General features: G+C 39.9%; 3 protein-coding genes across 5 annotated transcripts; 1 reads left to right on the top strand and 2 right to left on the bottom strand.

Moving 5' to 3' along the window:
• Positions 1-176: 176 nt before the first annotated feature.
• Positions 177-1,876, bottom strand: LOC143352723 (uncharacterized). 3 transcript variants are annotated; one of them, XR_013081994.1, is made up of 6 exons: positions 1,666-1,876; positions 1,111-1,441; positions 917-1,049; positions 622-842; positions 413-570; positions 177-328 (listed from the first exon to the last, which is right to left on the bottom strand). XR_013081994.1 is itself a non-coding variant. In XM_076785442.1 (6 exons), exons 2-6 carry the CDS (start codon positions 1,432-1,434, stop codon positions 273-275), a joined length of 882 nt encoding a protein of 293 aa, XP_076641557.1. In that variant the 5' UTR covers positions 1,435-1,562; positions 1,666-1,876; the 3' UTR covers positions 177-272. The 3 variants fall into 3 exon arrangements, 2 of the variants coding, with proteins under 2 accessions (XP_076641557.1, XP_076641556.1); XM_076785442.1 differs by having other exon boundaries at positions 413-560; positions 1,111-1,562; XM_076785441.1 differs by having other exon boundaries at positions 413-560; positions 1,666-1,874.
• A 101-nt stretch (positions 1,877-1,977) lies between these two features.
• Positions 1,978-4,802, top strand: Argrs-m (arginyl-tRNA synthetase, mitochondrial). Its single transcript, XM_076785434.1, has 5 exons — positions 1,978-2,253; positions 2,533-3,691; positions 3,863-3,990; positions 4,064-4,287; positions 4,380-4,802. Exons 1-5 carry the CDS (start codon positions 2,218-2,220, stop codon positions 4,528-4,530), a joined length of 1,698 nt encoding a protein of 565 aa, XP_076641549.1. The 5' UTR covers positions 1,978-2,217; the 3' UTR covers positions 4,531-4,802.
• Positions 4,803-5,584: 782 nt separating this feature from the next.
• Wtrw (ankyrin repeat domain 61 water witch) lies at positions 5,585-21,685 on the bottom strand. Its single transcript, XM_076784545.1, has 5 exons — positions 21,411-21,685; positions 16,355-19,281; positions 9,941-10,010; positions 5,889-9,436; positions 5,585-5,715 (listed from the first exon to the last, which is right to left on the bottom strand). The coding sequence occupies exons 2-4, from the start codon at positions 19,241-19,243 to the stop codon at positions 6,441-6,443; spliced, it is 5,955 nt and encodes a 1,984-aa protein (XP_076640660.1). The 5' UTR covers positions 19,244-19,281; positions 21,411-21,685; the 3' UTR covers positions 5,585-5,715; positions 5,889-6,440.
• Positions 21,686-22,284: the final 599 nt, after the last annotated feature.

Below are 22,284 nucleotides of genomic sequence, written 5' to 3'. Positions count from 1 at the left end.
TAAGTAAGGTGACTGTAAAAGTTATCTACGTCTTACCACTTATCAAATGTCTATTAATAATTAACAAATTGTTTATGAAACGTTGCTTCATAAAGATGAAAAGTATAAAACTTATTACTTCGTTTGCTGATTATTCAGTCTTTAAGCGATATGTACTATAAATAATTTATACAGAATTGAAAATAAAGTACGTTTATTAGAATGTTCAGATATAAATATTAATTTTCTATTTGCAACTTTTTATACCTATAAAAGTTTACGATTGTACTTTGCTATAAGATGTCATTTACCACTTGTTGTAATAAATAATTCTCAATAACTGCTTTAGCTGAAACAATGAACAGCAATGTTTTTAAGGTAACAACTACTATAATATTTCATTACAAATAGTTTCTGCACGTATGTTATTTACCAGTCAATGAATTGTTTAATACTGCTGCATGATAAGCACTTATGTTATGTATATTACGTTTTGTAACATCAGCTCCCCGTGACAATAATTCATAACATACATGTGAATGATTACCATGTGCTCCATACATCAGTGGTGTATTTCCTTCCTAAACAAAACTAACTATTACTTTGGAATTTTCAGTTGGTTAAAGGTATAATAATTTATACCTCGTCGCTTGCATTCGAGTCTGCCCCATGATTTAACAATAATTTTACAAGATCATGGTGTCCATAAGCAGCTGCCAAATGCAAAGGTGTTTCTCCATTGAGACCACGATAGTTTTTATTAGCACCAGCTTTAAGCAAATGTCTTGCACTGCCTAACTGTCCATATCCAGCAGCCCACATAAGACCGGTCAAACCTTTTTCGTCAGGTGAATCCACAGTATCTTCACATAATTTGTCCATGGATTAATGTATCATAACAATGCAAACGTTATTGGTTTTTTTAAAGTTACCGTACTTGGATGTATTTGTTCAGGAGTTAGTTCTCCCTGTCCAGCTAATGTGTGAAATGTAATATCACTATTACTGTATAGTTGAGGTATTTCAGTCTGTGTATTACCCCTTTGTAAATTTGTAAGTAAAGTAGGAGGCTAAAAAATTATTTTTGAATAAATATACCCATTTAAATGCAGGTACAATACAACAACTTACCTTATAAGGTTGAAAAGCACTTGTTCTTGTGGCATCTTGCCAAGCACCTGGTGCCCACTGCCATTTAGTTTCTATGGGTTCCGATTTACATTCAATATTTACATTTTCCGGTTTATAAATTAATGGCATTGGTCTGATACCAATTGCTGACTCTGCTCCATCGTGTGCACTACTTTGACTTTCAATAGCGATAGCAGTAGTGGTAGAAGTATTTGTACTAACTGCTATTGTTACTGTTGTAATATTACTATTGTCCAATTCTTGTTCTGCCTCTTCTAATTTTTCTTCTTTCATGATTAATTCTGAATGAATTTGATTCTCCATATCTTCACTAATTTATTAACAGACAACGACTATTACAAAAGTATATAAATACAACAGATAAAATATCATAAATTCTATATGATAAAGAACAATTTTTTATACATGTTTCACTCTTGTTTTAAAGCCACCTACAATTATTTGAGTACTTTGTATATATGTAATAATTTGTTTAAATGCTAACCGGTGTAAAAAATATAGATCCGCATATATGTTAAAAAAAAACATGCTTACCCATCAAGTATTTTTACTACTTTAACCTAAAAACTACAATATATTTTGTTTTGTTTAATTCCTTCCATGTGATCGAGTTTAAGAACGATTGTACAAATTTTTCGATCATATAAGCGTTACTGAACTTTCTACGTAACGATTACATTTTTATTGTTGAGATTGATGTACTCCCTGTATTGTATGTACATACATACACATTGACATTTTCTCTGATCTGTTCATAACACTATGGACAACTATGAATGAAGTTGATTCACGCTTCCTCAATATTTTGAATTAAAAGTGTGATATAAAGTTAAATTTGATTGCATTACATACGACAATAACTAAAGATATTCATTAAACTTAAATGATATATTTTTATTGCGAATAAAAACATTTTTTATAATACATTATTAAGAAATTGGCAACAGGAGCGATAAAACTGTAATATTTAAAAAATAAAATTATGATAAATGAATTTTTAAAAAGATGCCGATTAATAGGAATCACTGGCACAATTAATAGGACTATAATAAACGTTTATCAATAAATAATTCTATCAATTCCAGTATGAGCAATAGTCTGAGATCTGCAATATTTAAAAAGGTATAAGATTATGATTTTATTTTTATTTGAAAATTGTAATTCTAAAGATTTCAATTCATTAAACGCTAAATAAATTTCCATTAATTTTATGTAGGTTATGAGAGAATTTGTTCGTAATATACCGGCTATTTCGTAGACTAAGAAAAAGGATATTAATTATAAGTTGTTATATTGCAGTACATTTTTCTTAAATGTTATTTTATGACTTTATGTAAAATATGAAAAATTTGCGAAATAAGTACGATTGCACACAATTAAAGTTTGTTTATTTCTTTCCAGGTTATAAAACCATTACACGATGTAAATAATGAACATCAACATAAGATTATGTCTAAGCTACAAGTAAAACTTAATACAACGAACAATTCGTATTACTTTGTATTTCCATTAAAATCAAACTGCTATAATGTACTTGGTGAAATACAAAACATTACAAAAGTTGATTTAGAAAATACATTTAGTAACATCACAGTAGAAAATGATACTGCATATTTTGCTGTACCAAGAGATTTGTACATAAAAACGATTTTAGAAAGTAATCTTTCTGGGCCAACACCACCGATGATTCCAGAGAATAATAAAAATATTATAGTAGAATTCAGTTCACCAAATATTGCGAAACCTTTTCATTTAGGACATTTACGTTCCACAATTACAGGGAATTATATTGCTAATGTAAACAGCTTCTTACAGAATAAAGTGAAGAGATTAAATTATTTGGGAGATTGGGGAACACAGTTTGGTTTCATTCGATTAGGAATTGAACTAGGAAATATTGATAACAATGAAATCCAAGCAAATCCTATTAAGGCTTTGTACAAGGCATATGTTATGGCAAATAAATTAGCTGAGACAGATTCGACAATGAATGACCGTGCCAGAGAAATATTCAGGGAATTGGAATTTGGAGATAGTAGTATTCACAAAGAATGGCAAACGTTTAAAGATTTTACTATACAGGAGTTACAAAGAACTTATGAGAGATTAAGCATAACATTTGATGAGTATCATTGGGAATCTATGTATACCGCATCGAGTACAAAGAAGATTATTAATTTAATGGAAGAAATGAAATTGTTAATGTTAGATCAACAAAATAGAAAAGTGATACCTGTAACTGAAGAAAGAAGCATACCACTTATCAAAAGTGATGGTTCTACTTTGTATATAACTCGAGATATTGCTGCTGCAATTGATAGGTATGAGAAAAATAAATTTGATGCTATGTATTACGTAGTAGATAATGCTCAGACTGATCACTTCTCAAATTTAATGAAAATTTTAAACAAAATGCAAGTACCTTGGGTGGATAGATTGAAACATATTAAGTTTGGAAGAGTTCGTGGAATGAATACAAGAAAAGGTACTGCTGTATTTTTGGAAGATATATTGAACGAAGCACAGGAAATAATGAGAGAAAGGCAAACGAAGAAAGCTAGTAAGCGAATTTCATTTACAGTTATATATCTACAATATAACAATACATTTCTAATGTAATTAAGATAAAAGTTTTTAAAGTTATTAACATATATTAAAGTCAGGTATTCTGACAGTTAGATAATTCTGATTAATGAACGAAAATTGAATTAAATGCAACAACTTTTTTCAGCAACTAAAGTTTCTTTAGATGAAATGGATGAGACTTCTGATATTTTGGGCATCTCTGGTATTATTACTTACAATTTGATACAAAGACGAATGAAAGACTATGAATTCAATTGGAATTTAATATTTGATGTAAATCGTTTTCATAACTTATAATTTTCATTAGTTATACTTATTATACATGCATAATATAATTTATTATTAGATGAAAGGTGATTCTGGAATAAAATTGCAATACACGCATTGTCGCTTGACTAGTTTGGAACGCAACTGTGGTGCCACTTTAATAACAGAATGCGATGCGAGTCTTTTAAAGGAACCAGAAGTTGATGACTTAATTATATTAATTAGTAGATTCGATGAAGTTATACTTCGATCATATGAAGAGTTTGAGCCATGCGTACTGGCAGTATATCTTATGCAATTAAGGTCAGTACTATTATAGTAAATAAAAAATAATAATAATTTTATATAAGTTGATTCAAGACACTTTTGTTACATCATAATATTTCTTTAAATAGCAATACAATCAGTAAAGCATTTAAAAAGTTAAAGATAAAAGGAGAACCATCAGATCTAGGGAATCAAAGACTGTTGTTGTTTCATGTGTCAAAACTGATTCTTGCCGAAGGTATGAAATTACTTGGTTTAACACCATTAGAGAGAATGTGAAGCAAATATTTTATACAATTTAGACTATTTGTTGTACCGAAAAAGTATATTAAATTTTACGAATCATATAAATTGATATATTTTTATACCTCTATTTCATTTTGATATAATGTTTATAACAGCATATAGGTAGCAAATATCCAACAAAATTTTAATTTATTGATTTATTGATTAGCTATCTTTCATTGTTCAATAAGCGAAATTAACACAATGTGGCTCTCGGAACAAATAAAAGGTATTTATAATGTTTAAGGTACAGAAAAATGGAAAAACAATGTTAACGTTTCTTCCATGTGAATTTTCTTCGAGCTCCTTCCTGTCCAAACTTCTTCCTTTCACGTGTTCGAGGATCCTTTGTCAGAAGGCCAGCTGAATAGACATATAAAATACATTTAGAACACAGTCTCTAATAATCGTTAGAGTACTTTCATTTGAATAAAAACTACTAACTTTTGAGTAACTACATTTGAGTAAAAAACTGAAATTTTGGTTCGAAAGTATTTACGCGATATGTTTGTTAAAAATTTATAATTTAATTGATTCCTATTCCATTAATTAAAGTGGGGTATACATATACAGAAAGAGATTATAGAATTTAAGGAATGGAGTATAACGTAACTATGAGAAAATGAATTTAATGGCCGACCTTATTGCCACTCTGCGAATTACATCTAGAAATTAGTGGCGTCAATAAAGAGCGCCCGGTAATACCTTCGTTCTAGTTGCTGTCATATATATTAACTTTCAAAATTGATTGTCAAATTAATAAATGAATAAAGTTGGAAAATATGATTTTCAAATCACTGCTGTGTTTTGCGTCATTGATCTCTCGTCTTAAATTAATATTTTGATTCTTTCGAAACGATAGTATTATTAGTATAATCTCTAGAATAATATTTCTTCGTAGTCACTTTGGGGGTGAGGGGGGGGAGGGGATCATTAAAATGTAGATTAAACTATTAAGAAAGCTGCTGGAAACATTAACGATCGATCGGTAATGAACAAATGATTATTTTCCTTACCAACTCTCATTTTTTCTACCATTTCAACATCAACAAAGTTTCGAAGCCCATATGCAATACCCACACGAATAGCACCGGATTGTCCAGTAGGACCGCCGCCAGAAACGGTTGCTTCGATATCAACTTTGCCATTCAAATTCGTAAATATTAATGGGAATAAAATCTGCAATTAAAAATACATCACGTTAATCACGCGACAAGTGAATACTCTCGACTCTTACTCGTAAATGAACAAAATTGATTAGGCACGGCACAATCAATATAAGATACTAGACAAAGATTTTTTCTTTAAGATACGTTTTAAAGAAAAAAAAAGGAAAATATTGATTTAATTACCTAAATAATTTAGAATTTCTTACAGTGAATCGGGCCCGTCGATAATTTTGATAAAAGTACTCGACTAATCGTTGTATTGCGTCAATTTAGCCACTATACAACCATCGAAAAGGATTCTATTAATAAGAGAACAACGGTCTGGGGATGTTCTGATACTAATTATTCAATTAAGTGGTTCGTTATAAATATCTATCTGAAACGTCATAAATATTATCTAGCATGTATAACTGCTAACATCATTACTTCGTTACATAACAATTACAAAACGCATTGTTAAATTTGCATGACAGGTCCGTTTTATTTTCACTTTCACCTCCGCTGTTCGTTCTCCTTATCGTTCTTTCTAAAAAATAGATACACTTCATTTTCGCACAGAAAAGTTCATTCATTCAGCCTTTTTGTTTTCGTCACACCGCGAGTGAGACGATTTCGCTAGTAATACTTCGCGTCCACTTGGATCACCGGTTATTATTAATATCGGGTTCGGGAATCCGGAATATTTTGGGGTCGAGGCATTTTGCGTACGTTCAATATTGGTACCTAGGGGGTGTGTCAGTTTCTTTTTTCCTTGGTCAGATTGTTCACAACATTCTCCAGGGTTTTGTTGGTGTTTAAGAGTTGCTCCTTCAACGACTTGATGGTCTCCTCGTAGGACTGCAGTTTGTTCGCCAGGTTCTCGATGACCAGCTGCATGCTCGAGTCCGGGTATTCCTCGCTTTGTTGTCTCATCCACATCACGTGGTCGCTGAGACTAATACTGTCGTCGTTCATGAACGGTATGTTCTTCTGTGCGATCTCGTACGCCGCCTTCAGGATGTCCTTCGGCAGCCTTTTCTCCAGAGGGTTCAACGGCTTCACCACCAGAACCCTCTTTCTGTTTTCCACGTTGATCTTGTGGTCGGACATCCACTTCCGGAAAGCGTACGGTATGGAGCTGTTGTGGAGGACCATCTCCGTGAATAGGATCAGCTTAGTCTGGCGGACCAGTTTCGTCAGGCCTGCGTGGTTTCTCAGTCCTTGGATGTCGTGAACGGCGATGCCGACCAGCAGGTTCATCAAGATCACGGTGACGAACACGATGAACAAGGTGAAGAGGATCTGCGAGCAAACCGAGAGAGGATGATAGATCATGAACGGTCCCTCGGCCTCCTGATCGATCTGGGCGATAAGTCCGTCGAAGTCCAACTCGCCGGCCATCATCGCTAGCACTTTGATCAGTCCGGTGAACGGGTTGCCGAACGACGGTTCCCCGACGAAGATCACGCAGAAGCTAACGGTGAAACCGATCAGCAGCCCGGAGTACGCCAGCAACAGTTTCGCGAACTCGAACTGTATATGGGTGAACATAGCGACGTAGGTACCGAAGGCCGGCAGCTGGCCGACCATCAGCATCAGGTTTGTCCAGGCGCACAGTATCGCGAACGCTCCCACGTAGTTCTGCCAGTCGTACGTGCGGCCGGTGTACACGAACGAGGTGACGAACACGCTGATTATGACGACCCCGTCGAGGACGTTGTCGATGTTCGAGAAGTACTGTTTCGCCGACGTGTACACCATGAAGCCGAATATCTTCCTGGGGATAGAGATGCAGGTGAAGATGAGCAGTAGGTACCACTGGATCTCGATGGCGGGTCTCCTGAACAGGAATCCGGACAGCCGTTTGCTGTTACAGATCTTCGAGCTGCTGGCGTCGTCGTAGTTGTAACACTTGTAGGCCAACGCGGTGAGCACGTAGGTGGTCATGCAGATCACGGTCATGGCGTACAGGAGGATCCTGAGCAGATAGAACTTTCTGATCTTCTCCCATTTCAAATGCAAGAAAGCCATCACCAGCGGATGCGACAGCAGGTCTTTCCGGCGTTCTTGCACGAACGTGTTGATGAAGCTGGTCTCGCATTGGTTGCCGCTTGGGAACAGCAGATCGAAGTGCAGCCTCATCTCGAACTCTCTGTGATGAGGGACCGGCCTCCTGAGCGTTATCGACGCGTCGAGTCTCTGCCTGAAGACCTGCAGGGACTCGGGGATCTTTCTGAGTATGATGTTCAGAGCGGACAAGCCAGCGCTGGTGGTCGCGCTGACGTCCGCGCCAGCCCAGATCAGGACATCTACGCAATGGGACTGTTCGTTCAGCGCGGCTACGTGAAGAGGAGTGAAGCCGGTCCTGTCCGCCGCATTGACCAGGGCGTTGTGCTTCAACAGCACGTCCACCAGCTTCGCGGAGGAATGAGTGGTCATCACAGCGAAATGCAACGGCGTCCTGAGAGCTCTGTCCACGGCGTTGATGTTGGTGCCGGGGGCATCGAGCAGCACCTCGACGCACTCGATGGACTGTACGAAGCAGGCCACGTGAAGCGGTGTCTCGCCCATGTGGTTCTTCTCGACGACGCTGGCCCCGCGGTCCAGCAACAACTTCACTATCTCCACGGCACCGGCCCTAATGGCGGAGTGCAACACCGGCTCGACGATCTCCTGGTAGAGACAGGTGGTCGGCTTCGCGCCGTTGTCGAGCAAAACGCGCGCCGCGTCCACGCAGTTCCTGTGAATGGCGAAGTGAAGGGGCGTGTAGAAGTTGATCGGGTTCCTGGAGTTAACGTCGGCGCCCGTCTTGATCAGGTGCTCGAGACAGGCGACATTGCCGCTGAGGGACGCGGCGAGGATCGCGGTCATGCCGGTGCAAGGCACCGCGTAGTCGTGGCTCGCGCCGATCTGCTCCAGCTGCGGCAACAAATGCACCAGGCCTCTGTAACAGCACCACACATACGCGATGTTCTTTATCCGGTCGGTCGGCGGCAGTTTCATCAGCACGTTGCACTTCTCTAACTCGAGCAGCAGCTTCATCTCCGCGGTGGTGAGCATCGACCACATGACCGACGTCAGGTCATTTCCGTTGATGTGAGCCTGCCGGAACACGTCCAGGTTGTCGTAGAACAGGGACTCGTCGACGGGCGGCGGTGTGCCGGCGTCGATCTCGATGCGATCGTTCGCCGCGTCTATCCGCGGGGCGTCGTTGAACACGATCTTCTCCGAGTTGCTGTTCTGTCTATATCTGACGGATCTGAACGTGGGCACTAGCCTCGTGGAAAGAAGATCGTTCGAACGGTCATTCAAGTTCGACATGGAACTGTGCCTGGCCTTTCCATCGAGTGGCTGCGGTAGCTTCAAGGTGTGCGTGGCCGACAGTTGCGCGTCGATCGTCTTGCTACCGAACTCCTCCTCCTCGTCTGCCGTTGGATCTCTCTCCTCGTCGAAGTAGAGACAGGAACGTCGATTTTTCGGTCTGGTCAGCGAATAGTGTCTCGTTCGTTTCTCGTGGCTTGTCAACGATTTCGTCATCCTCGTCTGGACCATTCCTTCAGTGTCTTCGTACGCCTCATTGTCGTACCCTTTCGTTGTTGCTCGCCGATAATCGTTCTCGTCGAACGACAGACGACGATCTCTCAAGTTGGTCAACGAGCAGCACCGCGGTACCTCCTCCCCGTCGATCGACGGTGCTTGCAGGCTGATTTTCGGCAGGTCTTCCGCTACCTTGTCCTCCATTCCTTCCGTTCAGAATCCCCTTTTCGCCGTGGACGATGAAGAAACTGCGACGTAACGTAACGCGCTCTCTGCTATCGCGTATCGCCACGGTGGAACGTTCATTCCAATCGTCATACCTCGGCCTCACTCTTTTCTTCGTTTATCACGTCACGTCCCAAAGTCATTTGGATCACTTTAAGAGAATGCTCCCGGTCATTACAGTACACGCGACTGCTGGTGTCACTCGCCCGAGTGACTTATATTGGTCGCCTCCGTATGGAATTCATTCTATATATAAGCTGATAGGAAAAGACACGCTTCTATTCGACGGTGTTGTCCTTCATCGAACAGAGACCTTGAACTTAAAAACTAACGGAACAGAGGTCACGACGACCAGTCGGTTCGTTTCGACGAGCGAGAGACTTTCTCTGGCTCGAATTCGACGGGATCTTCTCTGCCCTTTGCCCCTCCGTGGGCGGCGACGGAATTCTGTCAGGTTTCTTTTCTTTCCTTCGAAGAACGGTAGCTAAACAAACCGACGCGACCGGGTCTTTTCTCCAGTGGTACCTTCGAGTGCTGCGCGTCCTCGTGGCTCAGGCTACCCATCTGCGCAAAAAGTTCGGACGTATGGTCTCCGCTCTCTTCCTCTACTCAAAGGCTCGAAACGAATTCGGACAAAGCACTGTCGAGGCTGAAGCGATAGCCACTTTTTCAAAACCCTTGTCTGTCCGATTTATCCGAACATCGGGATGAACTTCAAAGCTTTTTAATGATTAGCGCGAAGCGTCAAGTTCCGTCACGAATAAACATCTCTCTGAATTAATTTTGTAGCAAGAAGTTATGCAAGAACGTCGATCATTATTATGGATTGCTTCCGTCAGATGCCGAACAAAAATCACCGATGTGTTTTTTAATTCTCGGTGAACTATGATCGAGCGTAGTTGATTGATTCGTCTCGCGCTCGAGATCACCGAAACACTCGCGGAATATCTACGAGACGGGAGAGGACACGGAAGAAAACGAGAATTCTGCCGCATAACCATTGCGGTTCGCGCGTGGAACTAGCAAATTTGCACGTAGAGAACTTTTTAACTTTGTATCAGATAGGTTGTCGCAATTATGCTAATTATTCCGAAGCGGACGGCCGGTGCGGAAGCCTGCGAACAAACTGCCGCTCGATAGGTTCAAACGCCACGGCTCTCGAAAAGTTCTTATATGCAAACGGGTTTTTTTGCGCTACACTAAAAAAAAAAAAAAGATGGAAATACTTCATCGCTTCCGTCGAAGATGTTTCATTCGAAGCATTTGAAAGCGTTAAGACAGGAGTTAGTTTGTCATTGAAATACCGACATGAAAATAATGGATCCGTTATCATTGTTCTTTCTCGCACGAGTACAGCGTTGACTCAGCGCTACCGGAGTCTGGGGCAATTTCAGCAGTTTGAATTACAAATCAGTCACGGAAAGGTAATACAAAATTCACGAACGAACAAAACGTAATTGTTTTTCTATGTACGAACAAACGAACGCGAATACGTTCTCGTAAAATATCACATTGAATAAAGTTTAACGAAAAACCAGACGTCTCTCTAAATGTCTGAGTTCGGACAGAGTTCTCTCGAAAATTATTCAACCCCGTAGACCTCAGTTCTCGACAGTGCTACGAAATACCAAATGACGATTTTCAAATCTTACATTGAGCAGCCGCCATCAATCGTCATTTCAGCGTCTATTTCAGCTTTTGTGGAAGAGTATAGTGTCATGATCTCACTGAAACAATTCACTATTGCACTGCGACGAAGTTATGCTCAATTAACTGAGTTAATGTCACTGGCTGTTCGGTTTTCGATGTTTTAAACGTACGAAGCAGCGTTCACTGGCGGTATCCCGGATCCAGCACGGTGGGCACGACGATATTTCGAAATCGTTGATCGGTCGTGATCGACCGAAAAGAAAAATGGTCGGAGCTGAAAGAGACACGTTACGCCCGGACAAGAGTCCGCGATGATGTGAGCCTTTTGACGGATCCACCGGACTTAAAGATGTTCCGTAAAATCTAGATACACCTCCCGGAGCCTGAAACACAGCGTCCTTGTTCAATTCCATCGCGGCCAGTAATTGTGCGCTATCATCGTACCGACCGTAAGACCATCATGATTTCTTACGGATTGGAACCGGTTATTTCTCTCTCTGGTAGCTGATAGCCGAATTTCAACGGGTACGTCCAAATATGCCGAAACCTAAACTAGGTTCGCCGCCATCTTGGACGAGCATTGTAATAGTTTGCACAACATGCAAATCATCGCCATACATATGATATACCGGCCGTTCAGTTTCATTCATTCAGCTCTAAACGATCGAATAAGACGATTTTCATATGTGTAATTGTTTATCACTTACGACAGTGTACAAGAACGAGTACGACTGTTGCAAGAGAACCTTTGGGCCGGAGCTTTTTGTGAAATGAAATATGCAAACGTAAACGATGATAACGTAACTTATATATTACTAAGTAACGTTAATTTATATATTACACTATATAAGAATTTTATGCTTCACAACGAAATTGGTTTATCATAGCTATGAATATTCTGATAGTTTCGAAATATTTTACTGCCCAGGCGGGAGGAGAAACTTTCAAAAATTTTCTTTCACAAATGCAACTTGAACAAACAGAATTCAATAATGTAAGTCCATCGAATTGAATTGCAAGTGGAATACTGCGTTTACGCAACGTTGGATCTGAACGAGTTAAGAACTCGAAAAACATTAATCTAAACACGAAGGTCAAAAAATCGTGTGAACTATTTTCGATTTGTGAATGTTTATGCATTGCAGAACGTCGAAGTGTGATAGGAACGATAAAAGATAAACTGTCGAGATAAAGAGCAAATAAATTGATAGGGTGTTCATCTTATTTCCAGACTGAGAAAATAAATTTCTACCAGCGAAATTCCTTTTAAAATTGCGGATCTTCATAGGAGATTCGAATATTACCATTTTACTAAGTAGCATGAGCGCGTGCGTGGATGTAGGTAAGGATGTGTGGGTTAAGGTGTAGATAAGAATATTTGTAAACCGAGTTCCTTTTTATGGCCGATGGAGGCTAAAAATAAACTATTTCTACTACCATTTTACTAATTTGTTCAATTGTATTTTTTGTTTCGAATTCAATCCCCTATGCACGCGTTTGGTAATAAAGCATTTTTAAAACATTCACGTATTTTGAAGGAACATTTTATGAGGTCTAGAATAATTCCCGAATCCGATTACACCAAATTCGTGTTTCGCATTGTGAATCACATCTTAGAAATTTCATCTTGTTTTTGAAGGAACAATGTTAACATTTATAGAAACGAAGGTACAATCGCGAAAAATGGAAATAGTCAATAACACGAACTTAATATTAAAAATTACAATTATAATACTCAAAATTAAAATTAATATTTTTTTCTTGTAAACCGAGACTGTTTTCCAAGTTTTCTAGGATTAGCAATCTGTGTGGTCGTGAGAAATTTTATACGTCGATTGTCTGTGGCTAGAAAATATTTCAAGTCTCGTGACTTGTACTTGGATAGAAGTATTTTTCGATATTCAAATTTATATTACCCTTGTGTAACACGGATCTGCAGATCTAGTGAAATATAATCGTTCTTCATTACCGATTTATTAACTGTTAAGTATGATCGAATAATTGAAATCATTGCGACAATTTGTAACGATTGACAACCTTTCCTATGCACGGTAGATTTTCATATGCAAATGTAGTGTAACTAGACGCCACGTCAGATCAACGACGTGTGCTGTCTCTCAAACTAGAATTTTCTGTGTCAAGAAAATAGTGTTTGAAAGCAGTTCGAACGTAGTCGAGCAAAGTTTTTAAAGCTTCTAATCTTATAATTACAAGTTCATTATAGTGTTTAAAAATAAGCCGATATTGAAGAATTCATATTTTGATGATAGCCGATGAATGGTATGAAATGTATAGTGAAACCTAATTTATTGAGAAAGTAGAATGAAAATTAAGTAAAATTATTAAATCAGTGTTAATATTTTATAAGAAACTATTCATTGTGATACCCACTGATTTATAAATGTTGAAATGAGAATCTTATACGCAAATGTATTTGATCTAAAATTCCAAGTAATCATATTCGGAAAAATACCTAAATTTCCGAGACAAAGCCTGTTAACTAGCCTCGAGGCTACATCGACAAGGATAGCGAAAGAAGCACGTGTTTGAATGCTTAATTACCGAAAGATCGACCGAGGTATCGGATTCTGAGAAGCAATTATCGAGCGTTTTCGTAATTAAAACTTGTTAAGAATCATTCAAAGAAAATGTTTCCCGCGAACCGCTGATCGTCGCATTGTTTTTCTCTAATTCGTATTCGTAACATTCTAAAACACCTTTTAATGTAAGCGCGATTAAGTGAAAGTTGAAAGTCTAACCGAAGGATATTATTTTCGGTCAGCATCCAGAAAAATTTCTACGGGAACAACAGTGACTCTTTTTGTTTATTTTTTCTTGAGTCCAACAAAAAAGTAGAGCATAATTCGTTGAACCGTGTTCACCCTATAACTATCCTTGTGATAGAGGTACCAATTTGAAACGTATCACAGAGGGTTTTTTTTGGGAGCCCTATCGAATGGTGTGATAGACTATACCCTACGTGACGTTATGAAATATTAACTTGTCAAGTTAATTTGTTAATCCAACACAGTTTATTGAATTTATTATACGTTTGAGTAATTTTGTGTACGAGACACGATTTTAAATTTAAATAAAATAAAATAAAATTTGTGAAGTTGTGAAATCTTAATTTGTCCAGTCAATTTATTATTCAACACAATTTGTTAAATTCATCATACACTTGATTAATTTTCTGTATGAGAATGTGGAAAATTAAGTACTGTTTCAATAAAATTTTTGTCCAAATGGTTCAAAAATGTAATCGTACAGTGTTTGCAGAAAATTAGCAGCTGACAAATTAATTGCAGAAAGTGTGTTTGCGTTCGCGGTTGGTTGGTCGTTCCACAATGGAAGTCGGAAATAAACCGTGAGAACCGTTAAATTCTATACTACCGATTAGCGTTTGTTGATTTGCATTCCGCCTCCGTTCGACATCTCGTTTTTCTTTTCGGTAGATATGTATCTTGCGAAACATGTTTAGAATCGCTGAAATTTTGTCCCTCCGGGCACAAGCAACGCGATTGTACAACAGCCGTGTTTCGAACTGGCACGTAGACCAAACAAGAACAAAATACATACATTTTCAAAGGAACGTGATTTATTTTGACAGAAAACGCCGCGGACGATAATCGAGGAATTGTTGTTATTTTGCACGTGTCGCGTTTGATAGCTTGCGGATGTCGGAAAAAGAAAGGAATTTTATTGTGTAGCTTATTCGAAACGGTGTAATGTTATCGCGAAAAATTAATTTCAACATCATAGCTATTTGTTTTATTCCAAAGAGCTTCTTTTGCACACGATTAGATTTATTTAACGAAATATTTCAAAGCTCGGAGAATTATTTGTTTCTTGCCAATTCAGAATGTTCTCTGAATATAATGAAACAATTTGTATTGTACGTATTTAAATTTAACTTTAGTTTACACAAGGTGAGTCACCTCACTTTAAAATTTTAAATTACTTGAAACGTTTTTTTCGTATAACAAATGGCTTACGAGTAATTTAAAGTGTCAGAATTAACTGACTCACCACGTTCAACCACTCTTGTACTAATTTTACACTTAATGAACTAGCAATTCCCCGTAATAGATATCCCCCTGAAAAGCAAGCATTATATTTTATAATTTATTATAATTTTCAACAGTTATAATATAAGCTAGACAAAGTTTAGCTTTATAGTTTATCATGAATTGCGATTTAAAATGTATAAAATACTTGTAGAAAACAATACTCAACGATACATAAATATTTCACCTGTTTAATCACCATTTCTTTAACTCACCATGTACCTCTTTCATGTACATTAGGCATTCGTTACTTCACCATTATCACTGATAAATTACTATTAATTTAAATCTAAAATATGTAAAATCGTGTCCACATCAAAATTTCCTAACTATGTAGTATGGAAAATATAATTTATTTGTATCTTTCTGTACACTCAGTTAAAAAAATAAAATTTATCAGGTTCACTATTCGATCGCGTCGTATTTACACTTTCCATTTATTTACACGATAACAAACGATATAGCAATTAAATAATATTTGTACGTCACGTTTGACGTCGCTCTATTAACATTCGATTTTTACATGGTCCCACTCTCAGCATTCTTACGTTATTCATCTCGTGGACGGAATTAAAATTTTTAATACACAGTATTAAAATATTTCTCAGGCGTACTAAAGAATATTTGTACAACAATGTAAATATAAATTATCTCCATCGATCTGAATTTGTAGTCGCGTGTGCTATGCGTGAAAGCCATCCCAAGAATCGACAGATTAAACGCTCAAGAAAAAAGCTCTCAATGGAAACCGTGCGACTAATGCGAATTTAAAACATGTTCATAACCGTAAAAGAGTCCTTCTCGATCCATATGTACGCATCAAATATACATTCACGCTTCCCCGAATTTCGCTTCGAAATGTGCAATGCAAAATATGCGAAACGCTTAATCAGCAATCTTTCTTCCGTGACGGTCTCGCGCGCCGATATTGCACATAACGCATTCTGTCCATCATTGATTGTTCCTCCTTTTCCAAAATTTCGTCAGGTCTTAAAAATACAAAACCGACGGCGATATGCAGCAAACAAATTACGATCATCGACGCCTCTAATTTAAAACCGTGACGCAGTATTACAATTTCTTCCGTTGCTCGCGGCGCGGATTTTCCAAACCCGGGAGCGTCTAAGATCATTCACACGATACACGGGCGTTCGCCGAGATTCCATGAACGTAGGAGTGAATTTAATTAGCCGCATCCTTTTCCTTTTCCGTTCCGTAACGCTTGTCCGTCATCAGCACCAACAATAGATCCTGCAGGAGCTCCTGATTCCTCTCGCAAATTTTTTTCAGCTCGGACAGCTCTCCTTGTACCATGGACTCGTCGGCGAAGATACTCTCCTCGGCCTGTGTCCTTCTGATCGTCGAGTAGGGCTCGCTCTTCAGGTAGGTGTAGGCGGTACTAGTGCTCTTCCTGCTGCACAGGGTTGCGGACACGTTCTTCCGTTCCTTAGCGACTTTGTGGGCAGCTGATAACAAATCACGCGGCAATCTGGTCTCTCTAGGATTGAGTGGTCTGACAGTGAGCACGGCTCTGAGAGGGGATGGCAGCAGCAGAGCGGTCCATTTTAAAAACTTGGTCAGCCTTTTAGGCATCAGGCCTAGAAAGAGCGCAGTCTCCACGTCGCAAATTAGCTTCGTCTGACGGACGAGTTTGGCCAGGCCCGCGGTCTTTTGTAGTCCTTTGATATCGTGCACCGCAATTCCTACTAACAAATTCATCAGAACTATAGTAACGAATAGAAGGAACAACACGAAGGACAATTGGGCGGAGACTTGGAGCAGTATCCAGGATGTGCCGCCCACGTCCGTGGACTTGCCGTCCTCCTCCCTGGGGAAGAAGAGGTCCTCGAAGTTCAGCTCGCCGGTCATCATCACGAGCACTTTGATGAGACCGATGTGCGGGCTGCTGAAAGACTTGGAGCGCGGGAAGATGACGCAGAAGCTAGCCGTGAAGCCTACCAAGAGGCAAGCGTACGCCAGCAGGAGCTTAAAGACTTGTGCTTGGACGCTGGTGAACATGGCCACGTAGGCCCCGAAGATAGGCAGCTGGCCTATCATCAACATCAGGTTGCTCCAACCGCAGAGGACCGCGAACGCTCCCACGTGGTTCTGCCAGGGGTAGGTCCTGCCTGTGTAGATGAACGAGGTGGCGAACACGCTTAAGATCACGCACCACTCGACCATGTTTTCAGCCTGGGTGAAGAACTGGCGAACGGAGAGGTAGGTCGGGATGCTGGTCAGCTTGCGAAACGCTTCGAGTATGGTCAGCACCATCAGCGCGTACCATTCGACCTCGAGCAGGGCCGGATGCCTGTAGAGGAAGCCATTGATGCCGGTGGTGTTTGCGCACAGCGGCGGCTGCGTGGCGTCTAATTGCCCGTGCGACTCGTTGTAGCAATTGTGCGCCAGAGCAGTCATTACCCAGCCGGTGAGTATGAGGACATAGAACAAGTAGAAGATTAGCCTGCCCACGTAGTATTTGCGGATCTTCTGCCATTTCAAATGGAGGAACGCCTGGCACAGGGGATGTTCCAGAATCTCTTTGTACCCCTCCTTTACGAATGTGCCCAGGTACCTGATCTCGCCCTGATGTTGGTGCATCAGCAGAGGATGGAAGTCCAGTCTGAGCTCCACCTCGCCCGTGGCGGATCCATGCTGATGGAGAGTGATGGACGTGTCCAGCCTCTGCTTGAACACGTTCAACGACGTCGGTGTTTTACGCAAAATGATGGACAGAGCACTGGTCCCGCCTTTCGTCGTTGCGCTCAGATCGGCTCCTCGTTGGATCAGTATGTCGACGCATTGGGACAGTTCATTCAAAGCGGCAATGTGAAGCGGCGTGTAGCCGTACTTGTCGGTTTTGTTGACATTCGCCTTCCACTTGATAAGAAACTCGGTGACATCGTAGGCCAACAGCGATCTCCCTAACGCGAGATGCAGGGGCGTTCTCTCGTCGTTGTCTTCGATATCGGGGTCGCAGCCGCCTTTCTTCAACAACACCTCCACGCACTCCAACGACTGAGAGCGGGCGGCTATGTGCAAGGCCGTCTGACCCCTGTGGTTCTTGAAGTGAACGTTCGCGCCTCTTTCGATCAGGATCTCGACGCTCTCCACGCAACTGGATTCCGCGGCAAGGTGCAGAGCAGTGTCGCGCTTCCTGGTCGTCAGGTCGAGCTGACACCCGGCATCCAGGAGCACCGTTAGGCAATCCGGATCTCCCCTGTCCGCCACATAGTGTATAGGGCCGTATCCGTTGCAGTCTAGGCTGTTCAGAGTCGGGTTTTGCGGTGCTAATAGTCTCAAAACGTTCAGAGCGTTCGACCTGGCCGCCGCGTGCAATACAGTCTCTTCGGAACACGGGGATTCCTGACGGACTCCCAACTGAAGGAAATACTGAGCTACCTCGAAGGCGTCTCCGAACGCGGCATAGTGGAACGGTGTTCGACTTCGTTCCAGGTTCATGATCGCACCGTTGGCTAGGAGGTATTGCACGCCTTCCAACGAGTTGCTGAACGCACACAGGTGGAGCGGCGTGAGACCTTGCTCCTGCTCGGAATAATTCAAGTCGGCTCCAGAGGCGTGGAGATTGGTGATAAGATCTAGACGACCGACGAAGCTGGCGTGCAACAGGAGAGTGTTAATTTCCTGGCGCTTGTACGTCTTGGCGACTCGCTGGGGACTAGTTAAGTCCAACTTGTCCGCCTGGAGATCGTCGAGGAGATGCAGCCGGCCGCCCACGCCTCTCATCTGCTCCGTCAAAAGGTTCCTGATTGTACCTTTGTTGACCTGCAACATGCAATTCATCTCCTCGGTGCAGGAACTCTCGCTGGCGCACATCGAATAACAATGTGGCTCCTCGATAGGCGGCGGGGTCCCATACTCTAGAGTACACGCGTCCGACGGCCAGGCCGTTTCCGGCTCGGCGCGAGGCGTGTTCCTCATCGTCAGCCATCGCGTCAGTGACAACAGCGTCGAGGTCATCCGTTTCGGTGCCACCGACACCGTCACGTCCTCCATGTCGATGATCCGCTCCAGTTCGACCTTTCTTTTCGGCGACGGTGACGCCGAACCACTCGCCATCCTCCGCGCTTTGTATTTTACGCGGTTACATCATTGATCTACAAAGATATCGTTATGAGTACTAATTGCGCGTTGCTTTCGTTCACGTGGCATAGCGCTGCATGATCCCCGAACGGAAACTTGGAATCTGATAAATGGTCAGTTACAGCGACTCACGGTAATACTTGGACGCTATTTCAAACAGAATTACTGTTTTCAAAGTGTACCGAACGACTTGGAATTGTTTTTTAGAAATTAGAATAGTTCGTGTACTGCTCGATGTAAAAAAGAAATTTTGAAAAAATTGGGAAGAAAATTTTAAAGGTTGTTTTTTATCAATTTCTTATCTGGCCCTGCCATAAAAAAATTTACGTCGTTTGGTCCAATCTTAAAAACATTATTGTCTCCTTCAAAGTGTTCGAATATTACGTGCTGCGAGTCACTGTAATTCTTCCGCGCATTTCTTCTTGTGTGATCGAAATTCCTTCGTTGTTACAAATTCTTTGATAAAATGTGTGGTGACCAAGTCTTGAATTATGTTGCCTCATTATTGCGATAATTATGTTTTTATGTAATAGTCTGCGGATCTTTATGCAAAATACAAATTTTCTTTATCAGTTGCAAAGCAACAACTTTCTTTAATAATTTTTGTAAGTCGAAAATAATATATGTGTTAATAAATTATGAAATGCGATAATGCAACTCTCTCATCATTGTCTGTTTCCTTGGAAATCGTGTGCATAGCGATCATCAAAGATTGAATTAACTTTTAAACACGAGAAACGTACATAAATAATTAATTATGTATCCAAAAATAATTATTGAAATGTACCGATCATTCTACGTGGAAAAATAATAAAACAAAATTATTAGGGAGCATTAAAAAATGCTCCCTAAAAAATTATACAAGTGAAAAATATTAAGCGGGAATATTAAATATGTATAAATATACAAAAATGACTATAAAAATCCGATATTAACACTAAACCTACCGACACTTCTTGTATACCTATTCCTACCGTGCGCGGTCAAAATATAACGAGAAATAAATACTGAAAAATATTATACATTGTATACATACTTTTAAAAAAGTCGTACGAAATTGTACGCAGAAGTTTGAAAAGGTCAATTTGACCGGCCGTGGTAGGTTTAGTGTTAATGTACGATAATGACTGATCTGTTAAATAATTCGGAAGATTGATGCTGAACAATTTGTTAAAACATTTTCCTTCTAATGAAGATTTTTGTTTAATCCTAAGGAGTACAGACAATGATCTTTGATGACGTCTGAGACTGGTCAGAGGTGCATTGCGCGAGGCGCGAATGTCAATTGGAAAATCGGACACATACACTGATAACTGCGAAGTGTCGCGCCGTTACCTTTAAATTGATATTATTTATATACAGTTCGAGTCCTTCAAGAGCGAAGACAAGAACATTCTCGACATGCCGACGCTAGTTTAAACACACGAGAAAGGTGCGTGAAATGTAGCCTACAGAAATTTTAATATTTAAATAAACCTCGAAAAATATATTTCAACAGTTTGTAAAGTATCAGAAAAGAAATTTTTGATCGACGACGCGGTTTCATAATTATGCAAAGAATTCGTAGATTTCGAAAGTGGACACGTAAAATATAGGTCACTGTAAAAAAGTGAATTGAAATACTAATGTTTCTTGAAAATAATAATCTATCAAAATCAAATATTTATTATTAAATATAAAGTTAACGAAACAATCTTTGGACTGAGCAAATGTTTTTAAAAATTTATTTTTCCGACCTGTATAATTTATTACCATATGTATTTTCACACTGTAATCGTTCGAGTAAAGAATATAAGGCATTCTAACAATTATTACAACGTAATATCAGAAACTGAAATAATAAGTCATTCACGACATGGTCACGAGAACAAATACTCTTTCGTCACAATAACAACAATCTACAGTCTACTACTGTTTTTCCTGCAATCGCGAACACGATTCGTGCACCACAAAATTTTTTAAACAAACTGTAATGGTGGAGTATTGGTGGTCGAAACAAAATTCGAAGAACGAACCGACTTCGGTGTTATTGAGTTTCTTAACTTAGAAATCGCGGAAGGCAGTATTAATTTTGTCTTGGATCGTTGGATGAGCGATTCAATGATCAATGCGGTGTGACGAATTTTTTGCAGCGGCCCATTACCAGAAGAGAACGTCGATGAAAAAACCAATCACGATGTTTCTCGCGTGCGATGAACTTTTTATCAATCTGATCGAACTCAAAGCGCCGGTCTCATAACAACATCGTAAGCCTGTCGTGCTATCGGACGGCTCGATTAATACTGAGCTCGGATCGAGCTTCCTGCATGCACCGTCTGTCCTGCGATCGTAGAGATCGCGATAAATCGCGTACATCTGAAACGCCAACGATCCGCATCGACTTCGCACATTATTGCAGATTTTTGCAGATCCTTCGTAGATTTTCGGTCTTCGTCTAACACTTCCATTTTGAAAATTGACACTAAAGATATGAATAATCCGTACGACACGAACTTTTTATTTTTTATCTAATTCTGGATTTCTCCGAATTAGTGATGTTGTCAAAACATTCTGTAATGGAATTCGTAGGGCATCTTCTTTTTCGTTGCACAATTTTTCATCTTCATAATCACAGTTTCAAGATGGCGGGAGAACCATCAAGTTCATTCACCAATAACGTTAATGAATAGCACAACCACAGTAACATATTTTTGAAATCTACAAGCATTAGTAAGAAGTTACGAAAATCAGGAATAATTAAACTTTTGACTGTTTCAGAGAGAAAATTCATTGAAGGAATTTATAATTGCCATCTTTAGAAAAACAGGTTTCACGATGTTTCCTAGCTTTCATTCTAAATAAGACCTGTTTCCTCAATTGACGTTACTGTAGAAGATATAGTAATAAAAACGAAAAGGTAGTACAAAGTATAATAATCGTATGTTCATAGTAACCTTGAAATAAACATGTGCAATGTAGACGATTGTAATTAATTCTTACCTGTTAGATACTTTCAGGGTTTAGGTAAAAAAATTATC

This window comes from Halictus rubicundus, chromosome 3 (genome assembly GCF_050948215.1).
Source record: "Halictus rubicundus isolate RS-2024b chromosome 3, iyHalRubi1_principal, whole genome shotgun sequence".
NCBI lineage: Eukaryota > Metazoa > Arthropoda > Insecta > Hymenoptera > Halictidae > Halictus > Halictus rubicundus.
The sequence above is the reverse complement of the archived record's forward strand: the minus strand, read 5'-3'. Positions and strand labels throughout refer to the sequence as shown.

Bases quoted from the DNA above. Each gene is read 5' to 3' on its own strand.
- LOC143352723 (XM_076785442.1), bottom strand. From the start codon at position 1,434: ATGGAGAATCAAATTCATTCAGAATTAATCATGAAAGAAGAAAAATTA. The intron at 843-916 runs GTACGGTAACTT...AATTATGTGAAG, and splicing joins TCCTGAACAAATACATCCAA to ATACTGTGGATTCACCTGAC. The intron at 561-621 runs GTATAAATTATT...AGTTTTGTTTAG, and splicing joins ACTCGAATGCAAGCGACGAG to GAAGGAAATACACCACTGAT.
- Argrs-m (XM_076785434.1), top strand. From the start codon at position 2,218: ATGAGCAATAGTCTGAGATCTGCAATATTTAAAAAG. The intron at 3,692-3,862 runs GTAAGCGAATTT...AACTTTTTTCAG, and splicing joins AAGGCAAACGAAGAAAGCTA to CAACTAAAGTTTCTTTAGAT. The intron at 4,288-4,379 runs GTCAGTACTATT...TTCTTTAAATAG, and splicing joins GTATATCTTATGCAATTAAG to CAATACAATCAGTAAAGCAT.
- Wtrw (XM_076784545.1), bottom strand. From the start codon at position 19,243: ATGGCGAGTGGTTCGGCGTCACCGTCGCCGAAAAGAAAGGTCGAACTG. The intron at 10,011-16,354 runs GCTAATTAAATT...CTTTTTGCGCAG, and splicing joins CGGAAAAGGAAAAGGATGCG to ATGGGTAGCCTGAGCCACGA. The intron at 9,437-9,940 runs GTTTGTTTAGCT...AAAGGGGATTCT, and splicing joins GAAAAGACCCGGTCGCGTCG to GAACGGAAGGAATGGAGGAC.